We start from the raw sequence: 23,356 nt of genomic DNA on the forward strand, positions 1-23,356 counted from the left end.
TTTCTTCTATTTACTGGTAATAAACTTTTCTATATACCGTTTAAAAATTTTGAGCCTACTTTGCCCTTCTCCTAATCCTGTCTCACAGCAGGAAATGAGTAAATATATTCCAGGGAGTGCAATGGTAATTAGCCAACACTGATCCCACTGAACTAATAGATGAATTGGCTGAGAAATCTCAAATTAACAAACCAAAATCACTCCAGATACATTCCTGATAAACTTCATTAGAGCAGAGGGAAATCAAGGCAGAGCCATGGTTTGTCAGGACTTGCTGCATCCTGATGAGCCCTGTGGTGCATTTGGAGCTGAGCCCTTGAACCTCAGGGCCTGAGAGGAGATTGCACAAACCTTTCCAGGAGTCAAAGTCAGAAGAAAACCCCAAAGTGTCTCAAAGCATGAATGGGTCCAACTGAGGTCCATCCCCAACACAGGCTCCTCATGGACTCCTTAGAGGAGAGAATTGGAGGCCAGGATTGACCAAAAACCTCTGAGAGTCTCAATGTGAAAAGGAAATTCCAAACTACCTTAAAAAATTTGAGAACCTCAAAGCATTACTGAGCAGCGCTGAGTGTCAGCACAAAGCTCTCAAGGGACTCATTAAAGCAGATAATTGGGGCCATGATTGCACAAACCTCTCACAGAGTCTGTATCAAAAGGGAAATACCAAGTACCTTCAAATAACTGAAGTACCCTGAAGCATTAATGAGCCCCACTGAGTGTTGTTACTGACAAAGCCTCTCCAGGGACTAATTACAGCAGATAATTGGAGGCCATGATTGCACAAACCTCTCAGAGACTCCAAGGCTAAAGCCAAACCCAAAGTCCTTTGAAAAACCTGCAGTCCCTGCAGGGAGCATTCAGGAGCCCCCAGGGCCATTGCTGAGCAAGGCTCCCCAGGGACTCCTTGCAGCAGATCCTTGAGGCCACTGGGATGTGGGCTAGGGGGGGATGCTGAGGGCAGGACAAGGGGCTGACAGTGCCCAGCCTGGCTGGGGCTGGGCCAGGAGGCCCCAGGGCCTCAGGACAAGGTGTCTCCTCCCAGCCCTTGGTGGCACAGACCCTGCTGTTCCCCAGGGCACCAAGACTTGGCGTCTCTTTGTCCCCACCTGTCATCACTGCCTGCAGTTCTCTGCTCTGCCTGGGGCCTGGGGACACTTGCTCAGTCGTGTCCCTCAGTGGGACCCATTAAAAGTCCAAGAAAGTTTGGAGTTGGATTCTGCCTTGGAGTTCTGGAGAAGTTTCTTCAGCTGCCTCTCAGGGACTGATGTTCAGGGCCTGAGCACAAAGGCCCAGAGGCTCATTAAAGTCCTTGGGCTGTGTCTGTGCTGCTGAGCTGGGCTGGGCTCCTGGCACAGAGGAAGCTCCTGGTCACCAAGAAGAGCTTCAAAAGCACATTTCTCTTGATGAGCAGCTCTTCTGCCAGCCCAGCAGGGCTGGGGCACTGCCTGCAGCCAGCCCGGGCACAGCACAGAGGCCCAGAGGGGTTAAACTCAGCCTGGGCTGGGAGCACAGAGCAGAGCTCACTCAGGGCTCACTAGAGCAGAAATCAGCCCAGGTTTGAAGCAGTCATTCCCTGGCTGAGGGAAGAGAAGCTGCAGTTCCTTCAGGGATCACCTGGAGCTGGCACATCCCACAGCTTTTAGGACCTTTCAGGAGGACTCTCAGGACTGCTCCAGGGCAGGGCTGTGGCCCTAGGGCAGGGCTGGCTTTCCCTGCTGCCCCAGCCCAGGCACAGCCCAAGGTAGCTCCTGTTGCCAGGCTCTGCTGCAGGGCTGAGCAGCCGGGGCTGCAGCCAGGGGTGCCCAGGGCTGTCCTGCAGAGCAGGGTCCTGCAGCCCAGGGCGCTGTGCTGGGGCAGGGACTCTGCTGCCTGCCAGGGACAGCTCTCAGCCGGCCCGGGGAGCTGCTCCCAGCACTGGGGAGAAGCTCTGGGGGGAAGGAGCCGCCCTGAGCAGGGCAGGGGCTGCTGCTGAGAGGGGCTGGGTGGGGCAGGGCTGCTCCCAGCTCCAGACCAGCCTGGGCACTGCTCCGGAGGGCACTTCCCAAAGAAGGTAAGCCTGGGATTGCTGGAAAGATCGGGAGCTTTCCTGAGAGTGTTTTCAATTTCCTTCTTGGAGAAGGATGGGAAAGTTGGGGTGTTGGCAAAAAGATTTTTGCTTTTTACACATTTTTGATATATTCATAGCTCTGTAAATTACTATTATATAGTTATAAATCTACAATCCTTACTTAACACTACTAAATTCTTATTAACTATATTAACTACTCTTATATACTTATATAATTATAATCCTTAATTAACTCTAGTACATTTCCTAACCATTATCTTAGATTTTAGAACAATAAGCTGACTGTCTAAATACATTCCTGAAATACTGTCTTATCAGTCTTATTATCAAATAGTCCTATTATCAGGAAGAGAACCTACAAAACCATTTTTTTTATTGACCAGATAAATGAGCAGTCATACAAAAAGTGAAGGTAAAGAAGCCTTTGGACCTACTCCAATGGGTTGAGCCAGGGTGTGTAACTGGGGCAACTGAATCTGCTATTGGATGTTCCTGTTAAATATCCTAATTAATCAACCTTAATAAATTGTTGAAATCAGGGGCTGGGTGTGCCCCATCCACACTGGGACACCTGGAAGCTTCCAATTTATGTCTGGTTTTTACTTTACTGTTCTAACACTGTTGTAAGTGTTTGGTTTTTTTTTTTTTTTCTCTTTTGATTGTAGACAACAAGAGCATGAGAGAAGCTGAACAGGAATTGTAATCAGATACTCACAGAACATTCTGAGTTGAAAGGCACACACAGGATCATCAAAGGAATGTTTGAGCATTTACAGAGAGTCCAGAACTGTAACTTTGGGTGGTCAGTGTCTCTGCTGGGAGCCTCCCAAAGGGCCCTCAGCCACTCCTCAGCCCTGGACAGCAGCAGCATCACCTTTGCAGGGCCCAGCAGGGCTCTCCTGAGCTGCCCTTGCCCAGCTGCACACAGAGCCTGCCCCAGCCAGGGCCCTGCACACAGGCAGGTTTCTGTAGGGCCCCAGGAGTGTGACTGTGCTCTGATTGCAGCCAAAGGTGCAAAGCCAGGGCAGTTGGGAACAAGCCCATCCAGCCCCTCACCTTCCCTCAGCCACAGGGAATCCTTTGCCTCTCCCATCTCTCAGTGGCAAACTCTGAGTGCAGCAGAAATGCTGGGGATTTCTGTCCTCAGAGAGCCAGGAATGATGTGTGGGTAGGAAAAGGATTCCTTAAACCAGCTCCTGCCATCCATGTCCTATAGGATTGTGAGTGCAGATGCTACCAAGACTTTTTTCATTAGGAGTGATTTCTATGACAAATACTGAATATCCAGCCTTGTTCTTCTGCCACATGGCCACAAACCCAGGGCAGTGGGGCAGGGATGGCTCCTCAAGAGCCCCCACGCACAGGCCTGGCTGCTCCTGGCACACTCAGCCAGCACAACTGGAGCTCAGGCAGGGACCTGGGTGAAGGTTTTCCCAGAGCAGGAACAAGGCTGGGTGAGTCCCAGCGGGACAGTCTGCAGGGAATGGCCCAGGTTTGGCTCCAAGCAGCCTCTGCTGACTTGTCACTGTCCTTTCTCCATGAACAGGTGCCCATGTGCAGCCCCAGCAAATGTCCAACAGCAGCTCCATCAGGCACTTCCTCCTGCTGGCATTGGCAGACACACGGCAGCTGCAGCTCCTGCACTTCTGCCTCTTGCTGGGCATCTCCCTGGCTGCCCTCCTGGGCAACGGCCTCATCATCAGCGCCGTAGCCTGCGGCCGCCACCTGCACACGCCCATGTTCTTCTTCCTGCTCAACCTGGCCCTCACTGACCTGGGCTCCATCTGCACCACTGTCCCCAAAGCCATGCACAATTCCCTCTGGGACACCAGGAACATCTCCTACACTGGATGTGCTGCCCAGGTCTTTTTCTTTCTCTTCTTCATTTCAACAGAGTTTTATCTGCTGACCATCATGTGCTACGACCGCTACGTGTCCATCTGCAAACCCCTGCACTACGGGACCCTCGTGGGCAGCAGAGCTTGTGCCCACATGGCAGCAGCTGCCTGGGCCAGTGCCTTTCTCAATGCTCTCATGCACACGGCCAATACATTTTCCCTGTCCCTGTGCCATGGCAATGCCCTGGGCCAGTTCTTCTGTGAAATCCCACAGATCCTCAAGCTCTCCTGCTCACACTCCTACATCAGGGAACTTGGGCTTCTTGCTGTTAGTGTGTGTTTAAATTTCGGTTGTTTTGTGTTCATTGTTTTCTCCTATGTGCAGATCTTCAGGGCTGTGCTGAGGATCCCCTCTGAGCAGGGACGGCACAAAGCCTTTTCCACCTGCCTCCCTCACCTGGCTGTGCTCTCCCTGTTCCTCAGCACTGGCACATTTGCCTATGTGAAGCCCCCTTCCATGTCCTCCCCATCCCTGGATCTGGTCCTGTCAGTTCCGTACTCAGTGGTGCCTCCAGCCCTGAACCCCCTCATCTACAGCCTGAGGAACCAGGAGCTCAAGGCTGCAATGAGGAGACTGATGACTGGATGCTTTCAGAAACATTAAACTGCTGGTCAATCTCTGCAAATCACTTGCAATAAAAGTCATCTTTGATACTTCTTGTTGATTTAATTTTGAGGGTTCTTTTTCTGTCTTTTACTTTTGTTCATATTGTCCACAAAGAAATATGATTGGTTTTGCCATTTCCCATTTTGTTTCTCACCACCTTCCCTGTGCCCACAGACTGTGGCAATGAGGGGCTGCGCTCTTGGTGCCTTTAAATGAACTAAAGGATCTCCCAGCAGAGTTTTCTGCAGAGATGCCCTTTTGTTGCCTTCTCTGGAGCTGCAGCAGCAATGTCTGTGTGCAGGGCTGGGGCAGATCAGTGCTGGCCCAGCAGCTGTGCCCAGCAGCAGCAGCAGCACTTGGTGTTGCCAGTGCTGCTGCCGTGGCCCTGCCCCGCTGCCCTGGTGGCCCTGGTGTTGCTGCAGGGCCTGAGTGCTCTCGGGGCCTGGGCACAGCCCTGGGGGTGGCAGTGCTGGGGCTGCAGCAGGGACAGGCCATGGGCACTGCTGGGGCAGCGCTGACGCCTCAGGCCAGGCCCTGGGGGCTCCAGGCTCCTTGCCCAGGCTCTCTCAAGAACACAGCCAGACCAATGCTCAGCACAGAAACCCCCGTGAGCAGCCCCAGGCTGGCCGTGGGCAGGCTGGGGGCAAACAGCATGGCTGGGACTCTGCAAGGGCCCTGGGGCAGATGGGAAGGAGCAGCAGAGCAGGGGCTGATCCATCCCCAGTGCGCTGCACAGCCCAGGGCAGCATCCCAGAGTGTCCTCATAAGCTGCCAACAACATCCCCCCTCTGCAGCCCTGGCCTCTCCCCCAGCTCACACAGGTGCCCCATCCTTGCAGGCACAGACACGGCAGCACTGGCTCAGCAGCCCCTGTTTGCATTGCACACAGCAGGCGGGAGCACCCCCATGCTGTTGCTGTGGGGACATGAAGCTGAGGGAGCACAAATGCCATCAGCCCCTGGGGCCAGCAAGGGCTGGGGGACACCAGGGAAACCACTCAGCTTTGTCCTGGCCTCTGCACTCAGCCAGAAAGTTTGTTCCCATCAGCTGGGAGTTTCCTGTGCCACTGCAGACGCTGTTGCTCAGAGCCAGGGCTGCCTGGCAGCCACCCCCAAAATGCCCTGAGCATTTCCTTTCCTTCTCCTTTGCTTTCTTTACTCTTTCTTTGTACAAATTTCTTCCTCTTGCCCACCCCTGTTCCCTCCCCTACAAACAGCCCATCTCTTCCCTGCTCCTGCTGGTCACAACATTCCTGATCCAGGCCAGGAGCCATTGGTCTTCTTGGCCACCTGGGCACACTGCTGCCTCATGTCCAACCTGCTGTCCATCAGTCCCTGCAGGGCCCTTTCTGCCTGGCTGCTCTCCAGCCACTCTGTCCCCAGCCTGTAGCACTGCAGGGGCTGTTGTGGCCAAAGTGCAGGACCCGGCACTGGGACTTGTTAAACCTCACCTTGTTGGATTTGGACCCTGGATCCAGCCTGTCCAGGGCCCTGTGCAGAGCCCTCCTACCCTCCAGCAGATCAACACTCCCAGCCAACTTGGTGTCACCACGGTTCCATGAGACCCCAGAGTGTCCCAATGGTCTCCATGATCCATGAGGCCTCCCAGTGTCACAATGTCCCTTTGGTTCCATGGGATCCCTTGGTGTCACAAAGTCCCTTGTAGTCTCAGAGTGCCACAATGAATTCCTTGGTGCTGCAGTGTCACAATGGAGCCCTGGTGACACAAGATCCTGCAGCGTCACCAGGGACCCTTGGTTCCATGGGGCACCACGGTGTCACAATTGTTCCCTCAGTTCCCAGAGTCCTTGCAATGGAGCAATGGCCCCTTGATTCCATTGTCCCCAGGCTCTCCCAAGGGTCTCCTTGGTTCTGCAGTGTCACAATGGCCCCTTGGTTCCACAAGGCCCTGCATTGTCACAGTGGCCTCTGTGGTTCCAGCAGGCCCCAGACTGTCACCATGGACTCCTTGCTTCCATCCAGCCCCACAGTGTCACAATGGCCCCTTGGCTCTGTGCTGCCATGTTGTACACAGTGTCACCATGGTCCTCTTAGTGCCACCAGGCCCCGCAGTGTCACAATGGCCCCTTGCTTCCCCAGGGCCCTGCAGTGTCACAATCATCAGAGGATCAACCGGGCTGGAAAAGACCTTGGAGAGCATCAGGTCCAACCTGGCACCCAACACCACCGTGTCACCCAGACCATGGCACTGAGTGCCCCATCCAGTCTTTCCTTAAAAACCTCCAAAGATAGTGACTCACCCACCTCCCTGGGCAGCCCATTCCAAAGCCCAGGGATCCAATGTGTGATTCCAATGTAAAGAATTGTAAAGAATATTTCCTAATATCTAGCCTAAACTTCTCCTGGTGCAGGTTTAGGTTGTATCATCTTGTCCTGTCAGTGTTCCCTGGGAGAGGAGCCTGACCCCCACCTGGCGGCACCCTCCTGTCAGGGAGTTGTGGAGAGTGATGAGGTCTCCCCTGAGCCTCCTCTTCTCCAGGATAAACAACCCCATCTCCCTCAGCTGCTCCTCACAGGACTTGTGCTCCAGACCCCTCCCCAGCCTTGTTGCCCTTCTCTGGACACGCTCCAGCCCCTCCGTGGCCTTCCTAAATTGGGGGCCCCAGAACTGGACACAGCACTCGAGGTGCTGCAGAACCAATGTCAAGGGCCAGAGGCCAGCAGAGCCCGGGGCAGGGCTTTCTGTGTAGCCCCAGAGGTGCCAGGGGCTCTGCAGGACCTGGGAGAGGCTGCCCAGCAGGGAGGCCATGGGGCACAGAGCCCCAAGGCTGCTGTGGGCACCACGGCACAGGGGCCGTTCCCAGCCGCAATGCTCCTGGCCTGGGCTGGGCCTGCACAGGGGCTGGGCCACCATGGCAGGGCCAGCACAGGGCCACAGAGGGGCCACGCAGCCGCTGCCGGGGCTGACAGCAAGGCCAGGCACACACAAGCAATTGCTGAGCATGGCCTGCGCTGGCCAGGCCTGACTGTGCCAAAGGAAGAGCTCAGCTGCCCTTGGGGGCTGCAGCAACACTCCAGAGCCCAAAGAGCCTCCATGGCTGTGCTGGAGACCAAGGCTACAGGAGGGAAATGCAGGGCTGCTGCGGGATGGGGAGGCCATTGACTTCCAGCACACACCTCAGCTCTCTGATGATCCCGGCACCATGCCGGGCCCTGTTTCACACTGGAGCAGAGCAGATGTTGATGGCACAGGAGCCCTGCGGGACTGTCAGGGACCTGCAGCTTGCAAGGTGCTCTGCTCTCCCTCAGGTACTCTCAGAGAGATCCAACCCCACCTCAGGGCACAAGTGGCACTGCCTGTTGATGGGCACACAACTGATGTCTGCCTCGAAATTGGCACAGGTGTTAATACCTGTTGGTTTCATAATACACAAGCAAATCTTTATTATCTGGGTCATTAGAGTACTTTCAAGAAATGGCAATATTTTTCCGCCAGTGTCCTGGTTTGAAAAGGACGCGAGTTTTTTGGGATGCTGTTGTCAAACCAATAGGTGCTCAGATTTGAATATTGGCACCTGGTGTGGCCACTGAGGACATGGATACGCCTCTGAGAACACAGGGGGTTAAAAGCAGGGAACTCCCAGGGGGAGCTCTCTTGGGTTCCTTCTGTGAAAGAGGTCAGAGCTGCCCTGCCTGGCTGCGGGCTGGCAGGGGAGGGGAAGCCATGCGGCCGGGTGAGGTAGGCCGGGCCTTGGACAGAGAGGGAAGGTGAAGGCCCCTGCAGGATGGAAGGGTAGAGGAACATTGGAGAGTCATCGGGCAGCCAGCCCCCCAGAGAGAAAGAGAGAGAGAGAGAGAAAGAGAGTGAGCCTGTGCCTGTGCTTGTGCCAGCTTGAATTTCGGTATCACATGCAGGCAGCACAGAAAGCCATAAAGGAGAAGGTGGGTGCAGCGAGAAGGTGCCTGGCAGGGCAGCCATGGGAGTTCTGGACAGGCAGAGCCTGAGATTTTTAACCCTTTTCTTGGATGATGGAAACCTTACTGATCCTCCTGGAGTTGAATGAGAAGAGAGATAGAGATGAGATAAGAGGAAATGGGCCACAAGAGAAGTTGAGAAGAATCTTCGTTGAGAGGAGGTGATGGAATGGCCTTTGGCTGGACTTTTCTTTTATAGCCATGAACAGAACCATTTTTTTCCTGTGACACAGAGACTGCATCTAGGGGGAGGCAATGGCTTGGAGCCAAGAGAGTGCAGTAATGTTATGTGAAGGAGTGCGTGAACAGAGACAACGGGTGAGGAGGGCAGTGGTGCTCTCCATTTTCAGGGAAGAAGAAGAAGATCTCTGTTCTTGAAACCCCTCGGCCCCAGGGGCTGAATTTGGGAGGGACAGGTGTCCCGAAAGTGAGAGACTGTGCTTTTTTTGGAACTGGGCAAAGCATCCTTAAAAGGGGAACCCTAGAAGCAGCTCTGGTCCATGTGCAGTGGTGAGAGCACTGGGCATGAAAGGAAGATGTCACGATGGCAAATGATCTCCAGGCAGTGCCACATGTGACATGGAAACACAAAAGGTCTCAACTGTGTTTCCAGGGGAAGCCTATGGTACAAGCGGGACTCCTCTCTTCTTGATGAACTGAGAACTGATTATCTAAAGGGTGGTGATGGACTGAGAGTTGGTGATCTGAGGGGTGGTAACTGAATTGAGAATCCAAGGTTTTGTCTTACTGTGATGTATTGGGAATTTGGTGGAGGGAGGAGGAATGTTTGGAAGGTTTTCATCCTCAGTTCTGTGTGTTTCTTTTATATATTGTAAGTTAATAAAGTTTTTTTTTTTCCCTTTTATTCCTCAGCTGGAGCCTGCTTTGCCCTATTCCTGGTCACATCTCACAGCAGACACCAGGGAGAATGTATTTTCATGTGGGCACTGGCATTGCGCCAGCGTCAAACCGTGACACCTTTGTAGCAGATGATTGGCCCGTCTATAACTCAGAGCTCCTCTGCACCACAGGTAAGAGACCCAACCTGGCAGATACTTGGGACAGGTGGGACAAAAATGCTGCCTAATGCTCTAGAGGAACCCCAAGAATTGGACCTGTTGAGGTCCTCCAAGGCCACGTACTGTGTCAAATTTTACTTTAGATGACTGAAAAACAATTGGCCAGAAATTGACCGGACCAAAAAGACATATCAGCAATTAACAAAGCCTGTAACTATCCCTATGGATAACTATCAACTATATTGAAAAGCGGTAAATGCAACGCCTTATTGCCTATCAAATTTTAACACGGTCTGATTTCTTTAACAAGAATGCTAACAAATGTGCCATATAAAATGATGCCAGATACAGTCACAAAAAGCTGTTGGGTTGTTCAGCAATATGCTAAATTGCACGTTATTATATTTATTTTCCAGTAACCCGGCACTTCAAAAAGTCTTACTGAATTTCTGTTTCCATGGAATTTGCAGTTACCGTGGGTTTTTCTCATAATTGATTTACTTCTAATTCTAACATGCTTGTTACAACTTGAATCCCTCCAGTGCACCATCGTGCTGTTATTTCACTTATGGCTTATTCACCTTTAAGTAGTTTTTTTGTGTTAATAACCTTGGACAAAATTACATCATGCCATTATCTGTAACTTTTAAGGATGTTCATTTTAATTCTGTTAAATTAAAGCCCAATATTGTAATGCTCAGTTACATTCTGTTAAATTAAATAAGGCAAAGGTTTTTTTGTTAAATTTTGTAGATTTAATTTCTGTTAAGTTTCAGTATTACTAAATTTGAACAACGTTCTATTCCAGTTTTTATGGGTCCAGTTATGTTTGGAATTAATAGTAATTAACTTTGAGTTCTCTCGAGTGCGCTCTTTGTTCTATAAGGTGATAATGAATTTAATTTGAAATCCTTTTAGGGCTGAGTTTAAGTTCCTCTTGCTAAGCTCTAGCGCTGTCCAAATAAATTTCTATCAGGTTTGAGTGTTATTTAATCTGAGGTATCATAAATTTTACTAGTGAGCTGTTCAGTGTTTTCCTTTGATGCATTTATTCTGTCATAAATACATCAATCTTTGTCTTACTGTTTTTATAGCCAGCTTTTCATATGCTTTACCATCTTTTGGTGTAATTATCTACAAGACACGTGTCATTTCAGGATCCTCCTTTTGTTCTCTAGCTGCTTATGTATCTCTCAGACCAGACTACCCCTCTGGCTGGGCTCTGCACTCTGGCTCTATGGTTTGACCCAGTGCTGCCTCATCATTTTTAAGTATTTTTCAGAGTTCCAAGAAATGATATCTCAGCTTTGTGGGAAGCCTCCTCTAAACTGATGGTATTGTGACATCTACTCCAAGTAATCAGATGTAGCCCCAATTATTATTACAGAACCACTCCAACATTCTGCTGGGTTTAAAGCATCTCTGTGCTAGGAAATTTTGGAGGAGACAGCTATTGCATGGTTCATTAGTCTGTCACCCCTAGACCTTTACTCCTAAGTGCTATTCTCAAGAGCCTTGTTTTAAATGACGTTTAGAGAATTCTCTCCCACTTAGGGCTTGGGTGGTGGCCAGGCCTTTGCTCTTCCTGGATGGGAATTGCCAACAGACCCAGATGGTGTCTGCATCAAAACTAGATTTGAGTTGTTTTGACTTGGCAATTTGACTCTCTAGATATGACAGTTGAACTCTTTTTAAAGGGAGCTTGGGAATTATTATCTGGAAATAATTCTCCAAGTCCCTCCTGAATCAAGGTTTGTCAGCTGTTTGCAGACTCTGGGATGATGGTACATTATTGCAGAGATTGCTATTTACCTAATTCCACCTATGTTGTTAGCTTTGTCTGCTATTTGAAATATTCCTGATTGTTGTATCCGTATTATTCCTAATTGCTCTAAGTTTCTTGTCCACTGCATGTATTATTTTGCTATGATGTTTCTTCATACTCATAACAAAAGACATGCATCTCATTCTTAAAAAACAATAAAGAAAAGGAATGAATGCCGTAAGAACGTTCAAATAATGCAATATGTACATGAGAAATTTGGACAACGAATCATTTTGAATAATGCAATATTTACATGATAAATTTGGAAAAAAGATCATCACATCTAAATCCCAATTGAGTGTACCACAGTGAAGCCTGATTGATTCATTAACTTCAGGAGAAGATGTGCCTGTGTTTCATCATCCGCAGTTCAAAGCAGTCACCTGTTCATTCCATCAGATACTGATCAGCTCTGAAGAAATGAGGCCCAGTGCAAAGAGAAATAACCTCATCACCTTTCAGCTTTTGCTTAAAAGGTTTCCTTGCAGCCTTTGTGGCCAGGGCAGGAGCAGGAGGAGGACTGCCAAGACATGGCTGTGTCTGGAAACTGACAGATGCAATTTGCCAACAAAAGCCTCCTGGCATCCTCATGGTACAGTGCTCCTACGAACCTTCTTCAGTTATTCCCTGTTCCAGCACCCAGGAGGACATTCAGTGATGTCAAAGATCAACATTTCCAACTCATAGACTTTCTCATACTTCTCAACTCATTGGAAACAATGGTCATTTCTTTCCATTTCCCTAAGAGACATTGGACATTATTCTTTTGTTTTCTCATGCTGCAAAACCCTGTGTCAATGACTTGATAGAATTTGGTAAGTTTTGTTGATTGTAATTGGTCTTTTATCTATCTTATCCCATATCTAACAGATAACCAGTGATAACCTTGATGAGATAATACCCTCACAAGAGTGAGCTGTTTCAACATCAGAACATAGGAGCCTTTTTTAAATGAACGAAAAGGGGGAGATGTCATAGACAGGTAGAATAATGATAAAAGAAAGGCCCTATGAAATCAGGCCTTGTTCTGCCATGTTAATAGCTGGCCTGTCATCTCTTCTGAGTGCAGCTAAGCAGTTACAAGTTCCCATGTGAAGCTATTGTGAGAATGAGACTTTGTGAGCAATCTGTTCTGAGGGTGAAAAACAAATGCACCTGCAACAACAAGGGATTTGTCCATGAGAATCAGTGAAGAGAACAGGTAAACAATACAACAGAGAGGTTTGATGCACAAGTAAAATCTATTTTATTAACCAATAATAGAATAACTGATAAGAAATCTCTGAACTAACTAAAGTTGCACACAAGGTTTTTCAAACTGTGTAAAATGAGTTGCATGAATAAAGAATAAAGAGTTCTCCAGCTCAGCTGGGTCCTCTGGGATTTCAGTTCCCCCCTTCTTTGAGGCTTTGGGTTCCTCCTTCTTTGGGGCTTTGGGTTCCTTCTTCTCTGAGGTTTTGGCTGCCTTCTTCTGTGGGATTTTGCTTTCCTTCCTCTCTGGGGCTTTGGTGTCCTTCTTCTCCGATGCTTTGGTTTCCTTCTTCTCTGGGATTTTGGTTTCCTTCCTCTCTGATGCTTTGCTTTCCTTCTTTGGGATTTTGGTTTCCTTCTCTGAGATTTTGGTTTCCTTCCTCTCTGATGCATTGGTTTCCTTCCTTTCTGATGCTTTGCCTTTCTTCCTTTCTGATGCTTTGCTTTCCTTCTTCTCTGAGATTTTGGTTTCCTTCTTTGAGATTTTGGTTTCCTTCCTCTCTGATGCTTTGGTTTCCTTCTTCTCTGGGGCCTTGGTTTCTTTCTTCTCTGGGATTTTGGTTTCCTTCCTCTCTGATGCTTTGGTTTCCTTCTTCTCTGGGATTTTGGTTTCCTTCTTTGGGATTTTGGTTTTCTTCCTCTCTGGGGATTTAGTTTCCTTTTTTGGGATTTTGGTTTCCTTCTTCTCTGGGGTCTTGGCTTTCCCCTTCTCTGGTTTTGGAGGTTGCTTTCCCACAGAGACACCCTTCTTTTCCTTCTTCTGCCTCTCTTCATCCTTCCGCCTCTCTTCCTCCTCTAAGGCTTTTGCCTCCTCCTCAAGCTTTTTAGCTGACTGCTTCAGCTCCCTTCTGCAGACAAAACAGAAACCATGGCTGAGAGTCCCTACCAGAAACTGGGCTCCCTAGTCCTGGCTGGCCCTGCACTTCATTCCTTGACCCTGAGGCCATTTCCGTGAATTCTCCTCAACCCACAGAGGCTGGGAACATCCCAAGTGAGGCCATTGGTGGAAGGGGACCTCCAGGACCAGCCAAACCTAAGCTTTGCCATCATAAGCTCTTGACTGTGCAAGCTCCCTCTTAAGGCACAGCCAGACCCCTCCAGCCCCTGCCCAAGGCTGATCCACCAGCTCTCTGTGCTGGTGCCTGAAAACGCCCTTTGTCTCTTGGCTTCCCAGTTTAGAGCAGAGCACAGATTGCTGACGTCTGCTTATCTCTCCTACAATTCTTACTCAGCTCATTCAGCCCCCTTCCTCCTGGGCATAGCTGAAGCATGATTTTAAAGAGTTCAGATTTCAGCTGAGGCTTAGAAGCAATTCCCATTGATCAGGATGTAAGTTAGATAGGCAGACCATAGGTGATTGATTATGAGATGCTTAAGCCAGAGCTGAATGTTCTATTGTTTACCATTAGGAGCTTCTTTCTAGAAGGAAGTGGAGGAAGTGAACTGTTATAAGAACATCTTGAAACCAGGAGAACAATGCTTAGGACCTGGGCTTGATGTCAATCAGTCACTAAGCAGGGGACCTTGGATCGTGCCAGAGGGTCACAGAGACCTGATGAAGACATTCCTGACTTCATCCCTTAAGACCACAGACCCAATTCGAGACCCAATTCAAGGGAGGAATTGCACAGGTGTGAAGGACCAATGAGCTCATTTGAATACAGAGGGCGGATGGGAGGTGCTGGGGTTGTGCAGATGTATTGTATGTAAGATCTTGGGCAATAAGAGAGGGCAAAGAACCTTGGGCAGCGCGGTCACGCCTTTTAGGGATGGCTCTGGTGCCTCCCGCTGGTGTTAATAAACACACCACTGTCTAACTTTAATTAGTTAGAGAGTCTCTGTCCGTGACCTTCGGTTTTAATGACTCCTAGCCTGCTCCTTCATGAGAACAATCCTATCAGTCAGAGAGCAAAGGCTGCAGGAACTCCTCTCCTGCAAGGCAGGCTCTTGTCAGCCAGATTTCCTGCTGGAACCCAGCTGTGACCAAGCAAACCAGTGCTGGCTGCCATGGAAACCATTGGAAGCAGCCTCGTCCCTCTCCTCCCCATGAAACCAACTTCAGCCTGGCCTGAAGAAGTCCTGATGCACAGGCTGGCTTGAAGCACCTCCACTCCCAGCTCCACACTTGGCCTGTGTGTCCTGAGCTGGGCTGCCTTGCTGGAGCTGAGCTTCTCCTGTGCTTGCCCACTGCTGCAGATGCAGGGGAGCCTAAAGGACATGAGCTTTTCTGGCTGCTGTCCCACCATAAGGAGAACCCTGGCAGATCAGTAGTGCAAGGGCTTCATCTGGGGCAGGAGCAGGACCCAAAGCAAGGTTTGCTCTGTGCCCCACGCCTGCCCATACCACGATGCCACTGTTTTGGTGAAGAAGGGAGATGATGAAGAAGATGCCACTCAACACCATGCACTTCAAGACATCTCTAGAGGCAGTGCCAAGGCAAGCCCAGAGCCCAGCTCCCTGCAGGCAGCAGCTAAGCCAGGAGGGCTCAGCACTCAAATAGAGAAGATGTTCTGTCTCAACAGGAGAAGGTCCTTCCTCTCTTGGCAGCCAGGGAGCTCAGAGTGGCCCTCCCTGTGTTGCTGCTGGCCTTTGCTGTGCAGCACCTCTGAGCTCAGAGTCCTTGGAGCAGGGAAGCCCTGCAGGGACAATAACCCATGGCAGAGCAGGAACCCATGGAAGGCTGACTCACCTCTCCCTCAGAGGGGCCTGAGAGCCACAGTTGATCTCCCGGGGGCTCAGGGAGGAGCTGACACGTGAGGCCTCCCCGGGCACCGGCCCCTCATAGCTGGGGCCTCCCTCCACGTGGCACAGCTCCAGGACACTGCAGGTGCTACTGAGGTGGCCAGAGAGGGTGGAGGAGACCTGCTGGCTCTCTCCTGGCTGCAGCACACCTGACACTGGCAGGATACTGAAAGCCTGGGTGGAAGACAGGAGAGATTGAGGTGCTGAGCATGGAAATGGATGCAGAAGAGCATTTTGGAGCAAAGTGCAGCTGTAGCCAGAGGGGCCTATTCCCCAAACACTGCCAGAATCACCCTAACCTCATCCTGCATCCATGCCACTGACCAGTGCAGGGACCATGGGTAAAATCTTCTCCCATCCTCACGGGTCAATGCATTAAATAGTACATTACATGAAAGTGACCTGGGATGTCTCCTGGCAGTAGAAATTCTCTCTGATCCACAACTTGCCTTTAAAAAGTTTCAAAACTTCCTGCTTTTAGAAAAGGAGGAGACTCAGAGTGAGAGCTCTTGGAGCTGAGGGAAGGAGCCCAGCCCAGCTCATCTGACTTCTGAGGCTCTTCCCCTCTCTCTCTGATTTAAATGCTGCTTTCTCAAGGTGCTACAGCAAAAGCGCCTGCAAAAACTTCCTGTGGAGCACCTGAGGAGTTCCAGGGGGAGCAGTGCCCTCCACAGGTGCTGCACAGCGTCCTTGGGCAGCCCTACAACGTGTCCTGCACAGCCTCTCCAACAAGCAGCTGCTTCAGCAGCCCTTTGTGATGGGCCTGCAGGGATGGGAGGCCCCTCTGTGGCCAATGCTGAGGGCCCCCAGCGGCACTGGCAGCTCCAGCCCTGCTTGCCACACTGACAATGGGCAGTGAGACAGATTCCCTCCTGCCTTCTCCGCTCCCAGGGGAGTGTGCGCCACGTCCAGGGAGCACCTGAATCCCTGCAAGCCTCGTGGCAGGTGAGGGTTTGCAGGAGCTGGTGCTGGCACCTGAAAAACAAGCCATTTTCTGTGCTGGGAGGAAGAGACAGCCACTTTGCAAAGTCTCCCTTTGTAAGACAGCTTCAGGGCCAGCAGTGCAGCAGCAGCTCTGGGTGAAAGCAGAGCCCTGCAAACAGGGAGTCTGGCTGCCTTGGGAAGAGGCTCCATGGAGATCAGGATCATCCCAGCTTGCTCTGGGAAGGAAGCTGGAGATCTGACCAGGATGATGCAGAGAAAAGCCTCATCTTACTTTGGGAAGGAAACAAGGCAAAAAAATCCCCCACTCAGCACAGGTCTGTAGGTTCTGAGTCAGCTTCTCCAAGGAAAACTCTCCTATTTCTCCCTCCCACTCAGCCCATGTCCAGCCACTGGCCCTGCTGCCCAGCCCACTGTCAGGGCACAGCAGAGCAGGGCAGCAAAAAGGGAGCTCAGCACGAGCAGGACTTGGTGCTGGCAGGCTGGGGAGGCAACACAAGCACTGGATGTAGAAGAAAATCTACCTCTGCTCCTGAAGAGTGGGTAAAATCCTGCACTTCTTTCAGGGCTCTGGCTGTATCCTCCTGTCCAATCCTGAAGTGCCTCCATTGAGATGTCAGGGAATCCAAACTGGTTTTCTTCTCTTTCGGTGGCTGGGGTTTGAATTTATGTGGGTAGAGCTCATATCTGGAAAATAAGATAACTATGAACAGGGACCTGCAGTGGGAGGGAGGGACACCTGCACGAGCAGCTCCTGGCCAGGATGCAGCCCCTGGGTGGGTGCTGGCACGTTGACCTGAGAAATGGTTTGATCCAGCCCTTCCCAATCCAGGCTGGAGCAGGTCTGTTCTAAAGGCAGCCCAGGGATGACACTGAGGTGCTGCAGCAGCTGCAACTGCTTGCATTGAGCAACTACAGAGGACAGGCATGAACACCTGGTGGGGATGCAAAAAGCACAGTGGGAGAGGGAAAGACAGAGAAGGCAGCAAAAAAGGTGAGATCTGAGGCACCGAGGGGCAGACCCAGCCAGTGCCCAGCCAGCAGAGCCCCCCCAGTGCCCAAGGCCAGAAACGCTGCAGCTCCACCAGGGATTTATCAGGAATGTTCCCCTGACACTGCTGGGGGGTTGGTTGACATTTTCCAACACTCCCAGGTGACTCAGGCTGCATTCCCCATCCATCCATCCATCCATCCATCCATCCATCCATCCATCCATCCATCCATCCATCCATCCATCCATCCATCCATCCATCCACAGGCTGTGGTGCTGGGATCCTGCCAAGCTCTGCCAGCCTTGGGCTTGGGGAGATTTCTGCCAGCTGTCCTGAGCTCCATAGTTGTGCTCTCTGTTCCAGGAAGCAAGCAAGAAAGATTTAAAAAAAACCAAAACAAACCACAACAGGGAAACCTAAAAAACCTTCAACAGCTCAACCTTGCTCAAGTTATTTCTTTAGGGACAGCTACCACTCTCCAGCTGAAATGCTGGGCTTTTGGGGAAAAAGAAAATTACATGTTCACCTCCAAATCAAAAAGGATTAAGGTAAGAGAACCTTTCAAACTAAAAATTATTGGCCCAAAGCTTTTACCTTTGCAAGAAATCTCTAGTTAAGACCAGGCTGACAGTTAAACAACTGGTCCTTCTGGTGGGGAGAAACCCTCCTCTTTAAGGGAAGCAGCCTGAGAGTTGAAAGCAACTGTTTTGTCAAACTTCAGGCTCCCTGGCACAGCCTGCATTGCCTGTCCTTCCTGTTCACTGATTTACAGGCAGTGCCACAATGGCCCAGGTTCCGATGTCTGGTGCCATCCAGGGAATTTGGCATTGCCGTTTCCATATGTTTTAATATAAGTTTCAATCCTTGCAACCACCCTTCAAATGCCAGCTTTCCTTTCTTTTACAGAAAGCTCAAGGTTCCCAGAAGTCTTCTGACGTCCTCTTTTGTGCTCAGAGAGATGACATTTTCAAACAGATGTTTCCAAAGTTAACAGCATTTGAAAGAAGAACGAACTCAAATGCCCCTGGATTCCAGCTTAGCCGAGCTCCATTCTGTGTCAGACACTGAGATTGCCACCTCTAAGGCAGGAGCTGTTTGTGCCACCCATCCCTCCTGTCCTTCTCCCCAGCAGCCTGGGCCTGTTTTCCCTGGCCCTGTGCACCCTGCCAGGAGCAGCTGCACACAGGCTCACGTCTCCCCTTGCCCTCACCAGTGGGTTTCTCTCATCCCCGAACACGCCGATGACAACGTTGGTGCGATGAGTGCCCAGGGCCTGCACTTCCACCACAACTGGGATCTCTGCTGTGCTCTGGGGCTGCACAATCCCACAGGGCTTGGGGCTGGAGTAGAGCACAGCAGAGTCCTCCTTGCGTTTCTGGAAGGGACAGAATGAAATGCAACTTCAGAGACACCTCTGAAGAAACTTTAGACTCCTTAACATCCACCGCAACAGCAACTTACACACACGTTTAAAATGCCCCAGCACAAAGGTAAAAGGCACAAACAAGATGCAAGAATTGTAGGCTTAGCACTCCCAGGGGAACCTGCAAGGAGGCTGCCAGCACAGGCATTGGTGTCTGTGGATGCAGCAGCTTTTCACAACCTACAGTCGGGTAGGATCCTGCTCTCAGCAGATCTATAAGACTGAATAGAAACCAGCAAGGTCTTATCCAAACCCTTTTTTCCCCTAATAATCTCCTCAGTAATATTTGACAGAAGGAGGTGGATGTGATGCCAAACCTGGGGAATAAGCCCGTAGCAGCCAGGAAGGTGGCTGGGATTCCTAATGATGATCTTCCTCTCATATGGCACCTTCAGGTGGCACTCATCATACAGCGGGACTGGGGAGGACCCTTGGAGCTCAGGAACAAGACATCTGGGCAAAGAGATGACCCCAGGGGAATCAGAGATACTGAGAGAATGGAGAACGTTTCCCCCCAAAGATTGTGAAATGGAGCAGAACACATTGGTCACTGTCAAATGCACATTGAACAGCCCTACAGGGATAAATTGCCTTCTACCTCTTCCCACTCCAACATGTCTTGTCAAGGAGGGGCAAACCCTGAGAAGCAGCACCCAGAGGCTGCCAAGTGCCCCAGGCAGAGCACTTTGAGCCACAGCTGCCTCAGCCCCTCCTTTACCCAAGAAGGCTTGCAAGGACTCCTGGAACAGTCCCAGTGAGCACGAGCTCTGGGGGAGCCTTCCCAACAAGGATCAGTGCTCCCTAAGGCTCAAGGAACACACAACTCCAGTGTCTCAGTAAAAATGACTCCCTTCTCTCCCATGGTGCTGTTGCCCTGCCTGAGAACTCGGCTCTTTGCTCCAGCCTTGGAGGGCACGAGACAGCAGCTGCCCCACAGAGGGGCTGATCAGCCCCTGCCAGGCCCTGCAGCTCCCTGGCTCCTTCACTGCACAGCTCCAGGCCCTGCCTGGCCCCAGCTCCACCTGCTTTACAGAATGGCAGCCCAGGCACTGCCTGCATGGCTCTGCCTGGGACAGGGAACAGCGCCAGGGAGCTGCATCCCTCTGGGCATCACACTGACACCCACAGCAGCACAGCAGCATGGAATTCTGCTGCAGCAACAACGACTTTTGGTCTCAACTCTGACAACATTAAAGCTCAAAATGGGAAGCAGAGGGAAGGAGAATAACTGGAGCTGACCTGCCACATCAAGGGCTGCTTTCCCCTCGTAAGACCTTGCCCTCACCACTCTTGCTGGGAGCCACTTCCCCCCTGCCATGGGCCCTCATGGACAGAGCCAGACCCTGACTCTCAGCAGCTGCTTGGTGTGGCCCAAACCAGTGCACAGTGCTCACAACCAGCACAACTCCACTCCACAGAAGAAGGAGAGGAGGCCCTCAGGAAATTTGTTCCACCTCAAGCACCAAAAACCAGGCCAAGAAATGACATCATTCCTGGTGCCTTTAGCAGAGGGCCCAGAACCGTGCTGGGCTGTGAGCAGGGGTGCTTTTCACCACAGGCTGCTGTCCAAGCACTGCTGTTCTCATGTCCAGCTGGCACAACATGAGGCCATTCAGCAGCACTTCTCCTTGGCAGCTGCAGCCAGCAAAGCCTGTGCGAGGCAGTGCCTGGGGGGGCCAGGCAAGGGCTGGTACCTGGCTGTGATGATCAGGGTTGCCACTCCCCTGCCAATACCCTCCAGGTCCACCAGCATTCTCCGGTAGAACTCCATCACCGTGTTGGAGCACAGGGTCACCTGGTGGAAGAGAAGAACAGTCAATTCTTCCTTACATAAGTTCATTACCCATGGTGATATCCTCCAGTTCCTGAGGGAGGATTTGGCCTTAATTCTTCTGCTGCTCCATGTGTAGAGCACAGTCTCAGAGTAACAAAAGCCTTCTGGCAATGCCAGATTTGTTAAACACCCCTTGCTATCAGGGCACAGGTCAGCTACATTAAAACATTAGACTAAAGCTCTATGCACCACTGCATTCAAATTAAGGGGCCAATTTTTCATCTGACTACAAAGACATCCATGCAGAGGAAACCTGACTTGAACACAATGAGTTCAGCTTCACAGCAGGAAGCTGAGGGCAAAGTGTGGCCCAGCAGGTGCTGGGCAGTTCATGGCTGCAGAGTTTTTTGTCCCCACTGGAGATTCCTACAGTGAACACAAATCATTCTGCTCCCCAGGAGGGGGGAAATGAGACCAAGAAGAAAAGCTAACTGCTTTATACAATGACATCTCTCTAACAGCCACCTTCTGCCCTCATCCTTCTGCTGCCCACTTGCAATCAAATAACTCACTCTCAAAAACACAAGAATGGCTTCAGGCCTTGACCATAAGGTATGTGACCTCAGCATATGATTTTGGAAACCAAACAGTGCTCCTTGAGGAACATCCCGAGTAAGCCAGCTAGCAGAGGCCTCCCAGCAGTGCAGATCTCTCACTGCCAGGATGCTCAAAGCTGGCACCCGAGCTAAAGCCCTCCCACACTGCAGTGCAGCTCCAGTCCTGGTGCTGCAGCGTCTGTGGCTGGGCTCTGGCCGTACCTCAATATCCTGGTGTCCCTGGGGGAGGATGGTGCCTTGGCTGGGATTCATGGTGAACTCCCTGGGCTCCACATAGAAATGGATTCCCTCCCTCCAGGCCGGGTCAGTGTCCCTGCGGATCTGATCCACGCTGTCCACAGCCGGCTGCGTGCCATCGTCCAACATGCGGAGCTGGAACGTCAGGGGCACCGGGGAGCTGTTGGTGAGGCGGCAGCGCCGCGTGTAGGGAAAGCCTGGGGAAGGACACAAATATCCATTCAGGCACCCATTAGGGCATGATCCTGGGGGAATATCCTGGCAGGATGAAAGTGGGATTGGAGTTGAGCTCTTTATTAGCTGAACTACAGCTCAGCGAGAAGCTGCGTGAGGAATGAATTGTTACTGAGTTCCCTTTGACACAGATTCCAGACTGCAGCCTTGAAAATGCCCACTCCTAGACCTGCTGAACACTGCAAGCTTCTCTCTTTGTGATGGGAAGGAGCTCCCTCACCTGCCCCAAACCAGCACCAGTTCTCTCTCAGTGATGAGTGTGCACCCAGACCCAGCATTTACTCTGAGAATTCAAGCTGTCAAATTCCCTGGTCAGCCTGCCAACACTCCCACCGTTTTCAAGATATATAAACAGTGAGTTGTCATTGAGAAGAAGCTACAGCAAAAGAAAGTGAGGATGGAATCAGGAACTAGAACATGATGCAAAGCACCCTAATGCAGCTTGTCTCTGCAGGATCCTTAAGGCATCTCTTGGTTTGGGCCAAACAGACTGAGCACGTGGCAGCTCAGAGCCCACTCAACTGGGGGCACACCCAAGCCTTGCTTTGAGATCAGCAATTAGGAACCAGGTCCCACCTCACCCAAGAAACGGGGACATCACAGCCATGCTGCTCACTGTGATTGCTGCCTGCAAGGGTTTCCCCCACTCTAGCTCTGAGATTTGCTTTCCATCCTGCAAAGCCAGAGATACAGCCACTCATGGTGGGGATGTCCTGCAGAGCCCGCAGAGCAGCCACAGCCTGCTCTGCAGTGCACATCTGGCTGGGCTGGCAGCTCTGTGGGGAGGAGGCTTCTCCCCAGGCCTGCTCACCAAGAGTCACTGGAACACAGATGGGGGGAATAAACAACTGCAGCTGCAGCCCAGAGCTTCTCTGTGCCCATCCAAGTGACCACTGCCAGCTCCAGCAGGGACTCCAGCAGGGAGGCAAGAGAGGCACAAAAAGGACAAACCCAGGTGTCAAAACCTCAAATGAGACTGAGGCCAGCACATGCAGACAACAGTCAACAGTTACAAAGAAGCAAAGACACAACAGCTGCCTTCAGCTGAAGAGACCTTAGGAATGAAATGGCATTCAGCAGGATCAATCTCCTGCTTCAGAACCATATTTCCATCTGTTGCCTTTCTTGTTTCATTTCTTCAAAAGGCAACTTGACAAGTGCCTCTGTGGTGATGCAGACTGGGGCAGAAGCAGCTCAGGAAAGGCAATGAGTTTCCATCAGAAGTTCATGAACTTCCTTGTCCTGGGTTTAGGCTTGGCAGTGAATGTTGCCCTTGGTCTGGGAAGGGGGATAGGGGTTTTGGGGGGTTTTGGCCCTGGGCTGGGCTTTTCCGCTGGGGTTTTTGGGAGTTGTGGCGTGATGCCGTGGGCGGCTGTGCAGTGGGAGCTGAGGCTGGGCAGGGAGTGGAGCTTCCCTTCCTCCCGCTGGGGATCGCAGCTCGGCTGCTGCTGCTGCGGGAGGTTGTGTGCTTGGCCCGGGACTGCCCTGGCTGCAGCTCAGCGCTGCCATCGACCCTGCCTGCCTGCCCCACTCCTGCCTGCTGCTGCTGGGCACTGCCCACATCCTCCTGCCCTTTGGGGGTTTGCAAAAGGAGCATTTCCTCTTTCCCTTCCCTTCCCTTCCCGCACCGGCTGGGAGGGGATCCCTGCCCTGCCAGAGCCCACAGCTCCTCCTGCTGTGACCACAACTCCACCAAAGGGGAAAAACGGGACTTGGCCCCTGGGAAACGTCTGTTCTTGCCTTCTTGTCTGTGCTCTCCTGAGATAGTCTAGGAAAGAACTGTTATTCC

At 51.3% G+C, this 23,356-nt stretch overlaps 1 protein-coding gene and 1 pseudogene across 1 annotated transcript; one reads left to right on the forward strand and one right to left on the reverse strand.

Annotated features, from left to right (window-relative positions):
- Window positions 1-23,356, reverse strand: part of LOC118700537 (zinc finger protein 271-like) — a 137,419-nt pseudogene that overhangs the window by 23,460 nt on the left and 90,603 nt on the right.
- Window positions 3,641-4,573, forward strand: LOC118700570 (olfactory receptor 14J1-like). The gene has a single exon (XM_036405139.1). It carries the CDS (start codon window positions 3,641-3,643, stop codon window positions 4,571-4,573), a length of 933 nt encoding a protein of 310 aa, XP_036261032.1.

This window comes from Molothrus ater, chromosome 31 (genome assembly GCF_012460135.2).
Source record: "Molothrus ater isolate BHLD 08-10-18 breed brown headed cowbird chromosome 31, BPBGC_Mater_1.1, whole genome shotgun sequence".
NCBI classification, from domain to species: Eukaryota; Metazoa; Chordata; class Aves; order Passeriformes; family Icteridae; genus Molothrus; species Molothrus ater.

Coding starts and splice junctions, on each gene's coding strand:
- LOC118700570 (XM_036405139.1), top strand. CDS start 3,641: ATGTCCAACAGCAGCTCCATCAGGCACTTCCTCCTGCTGGCATTGGCA.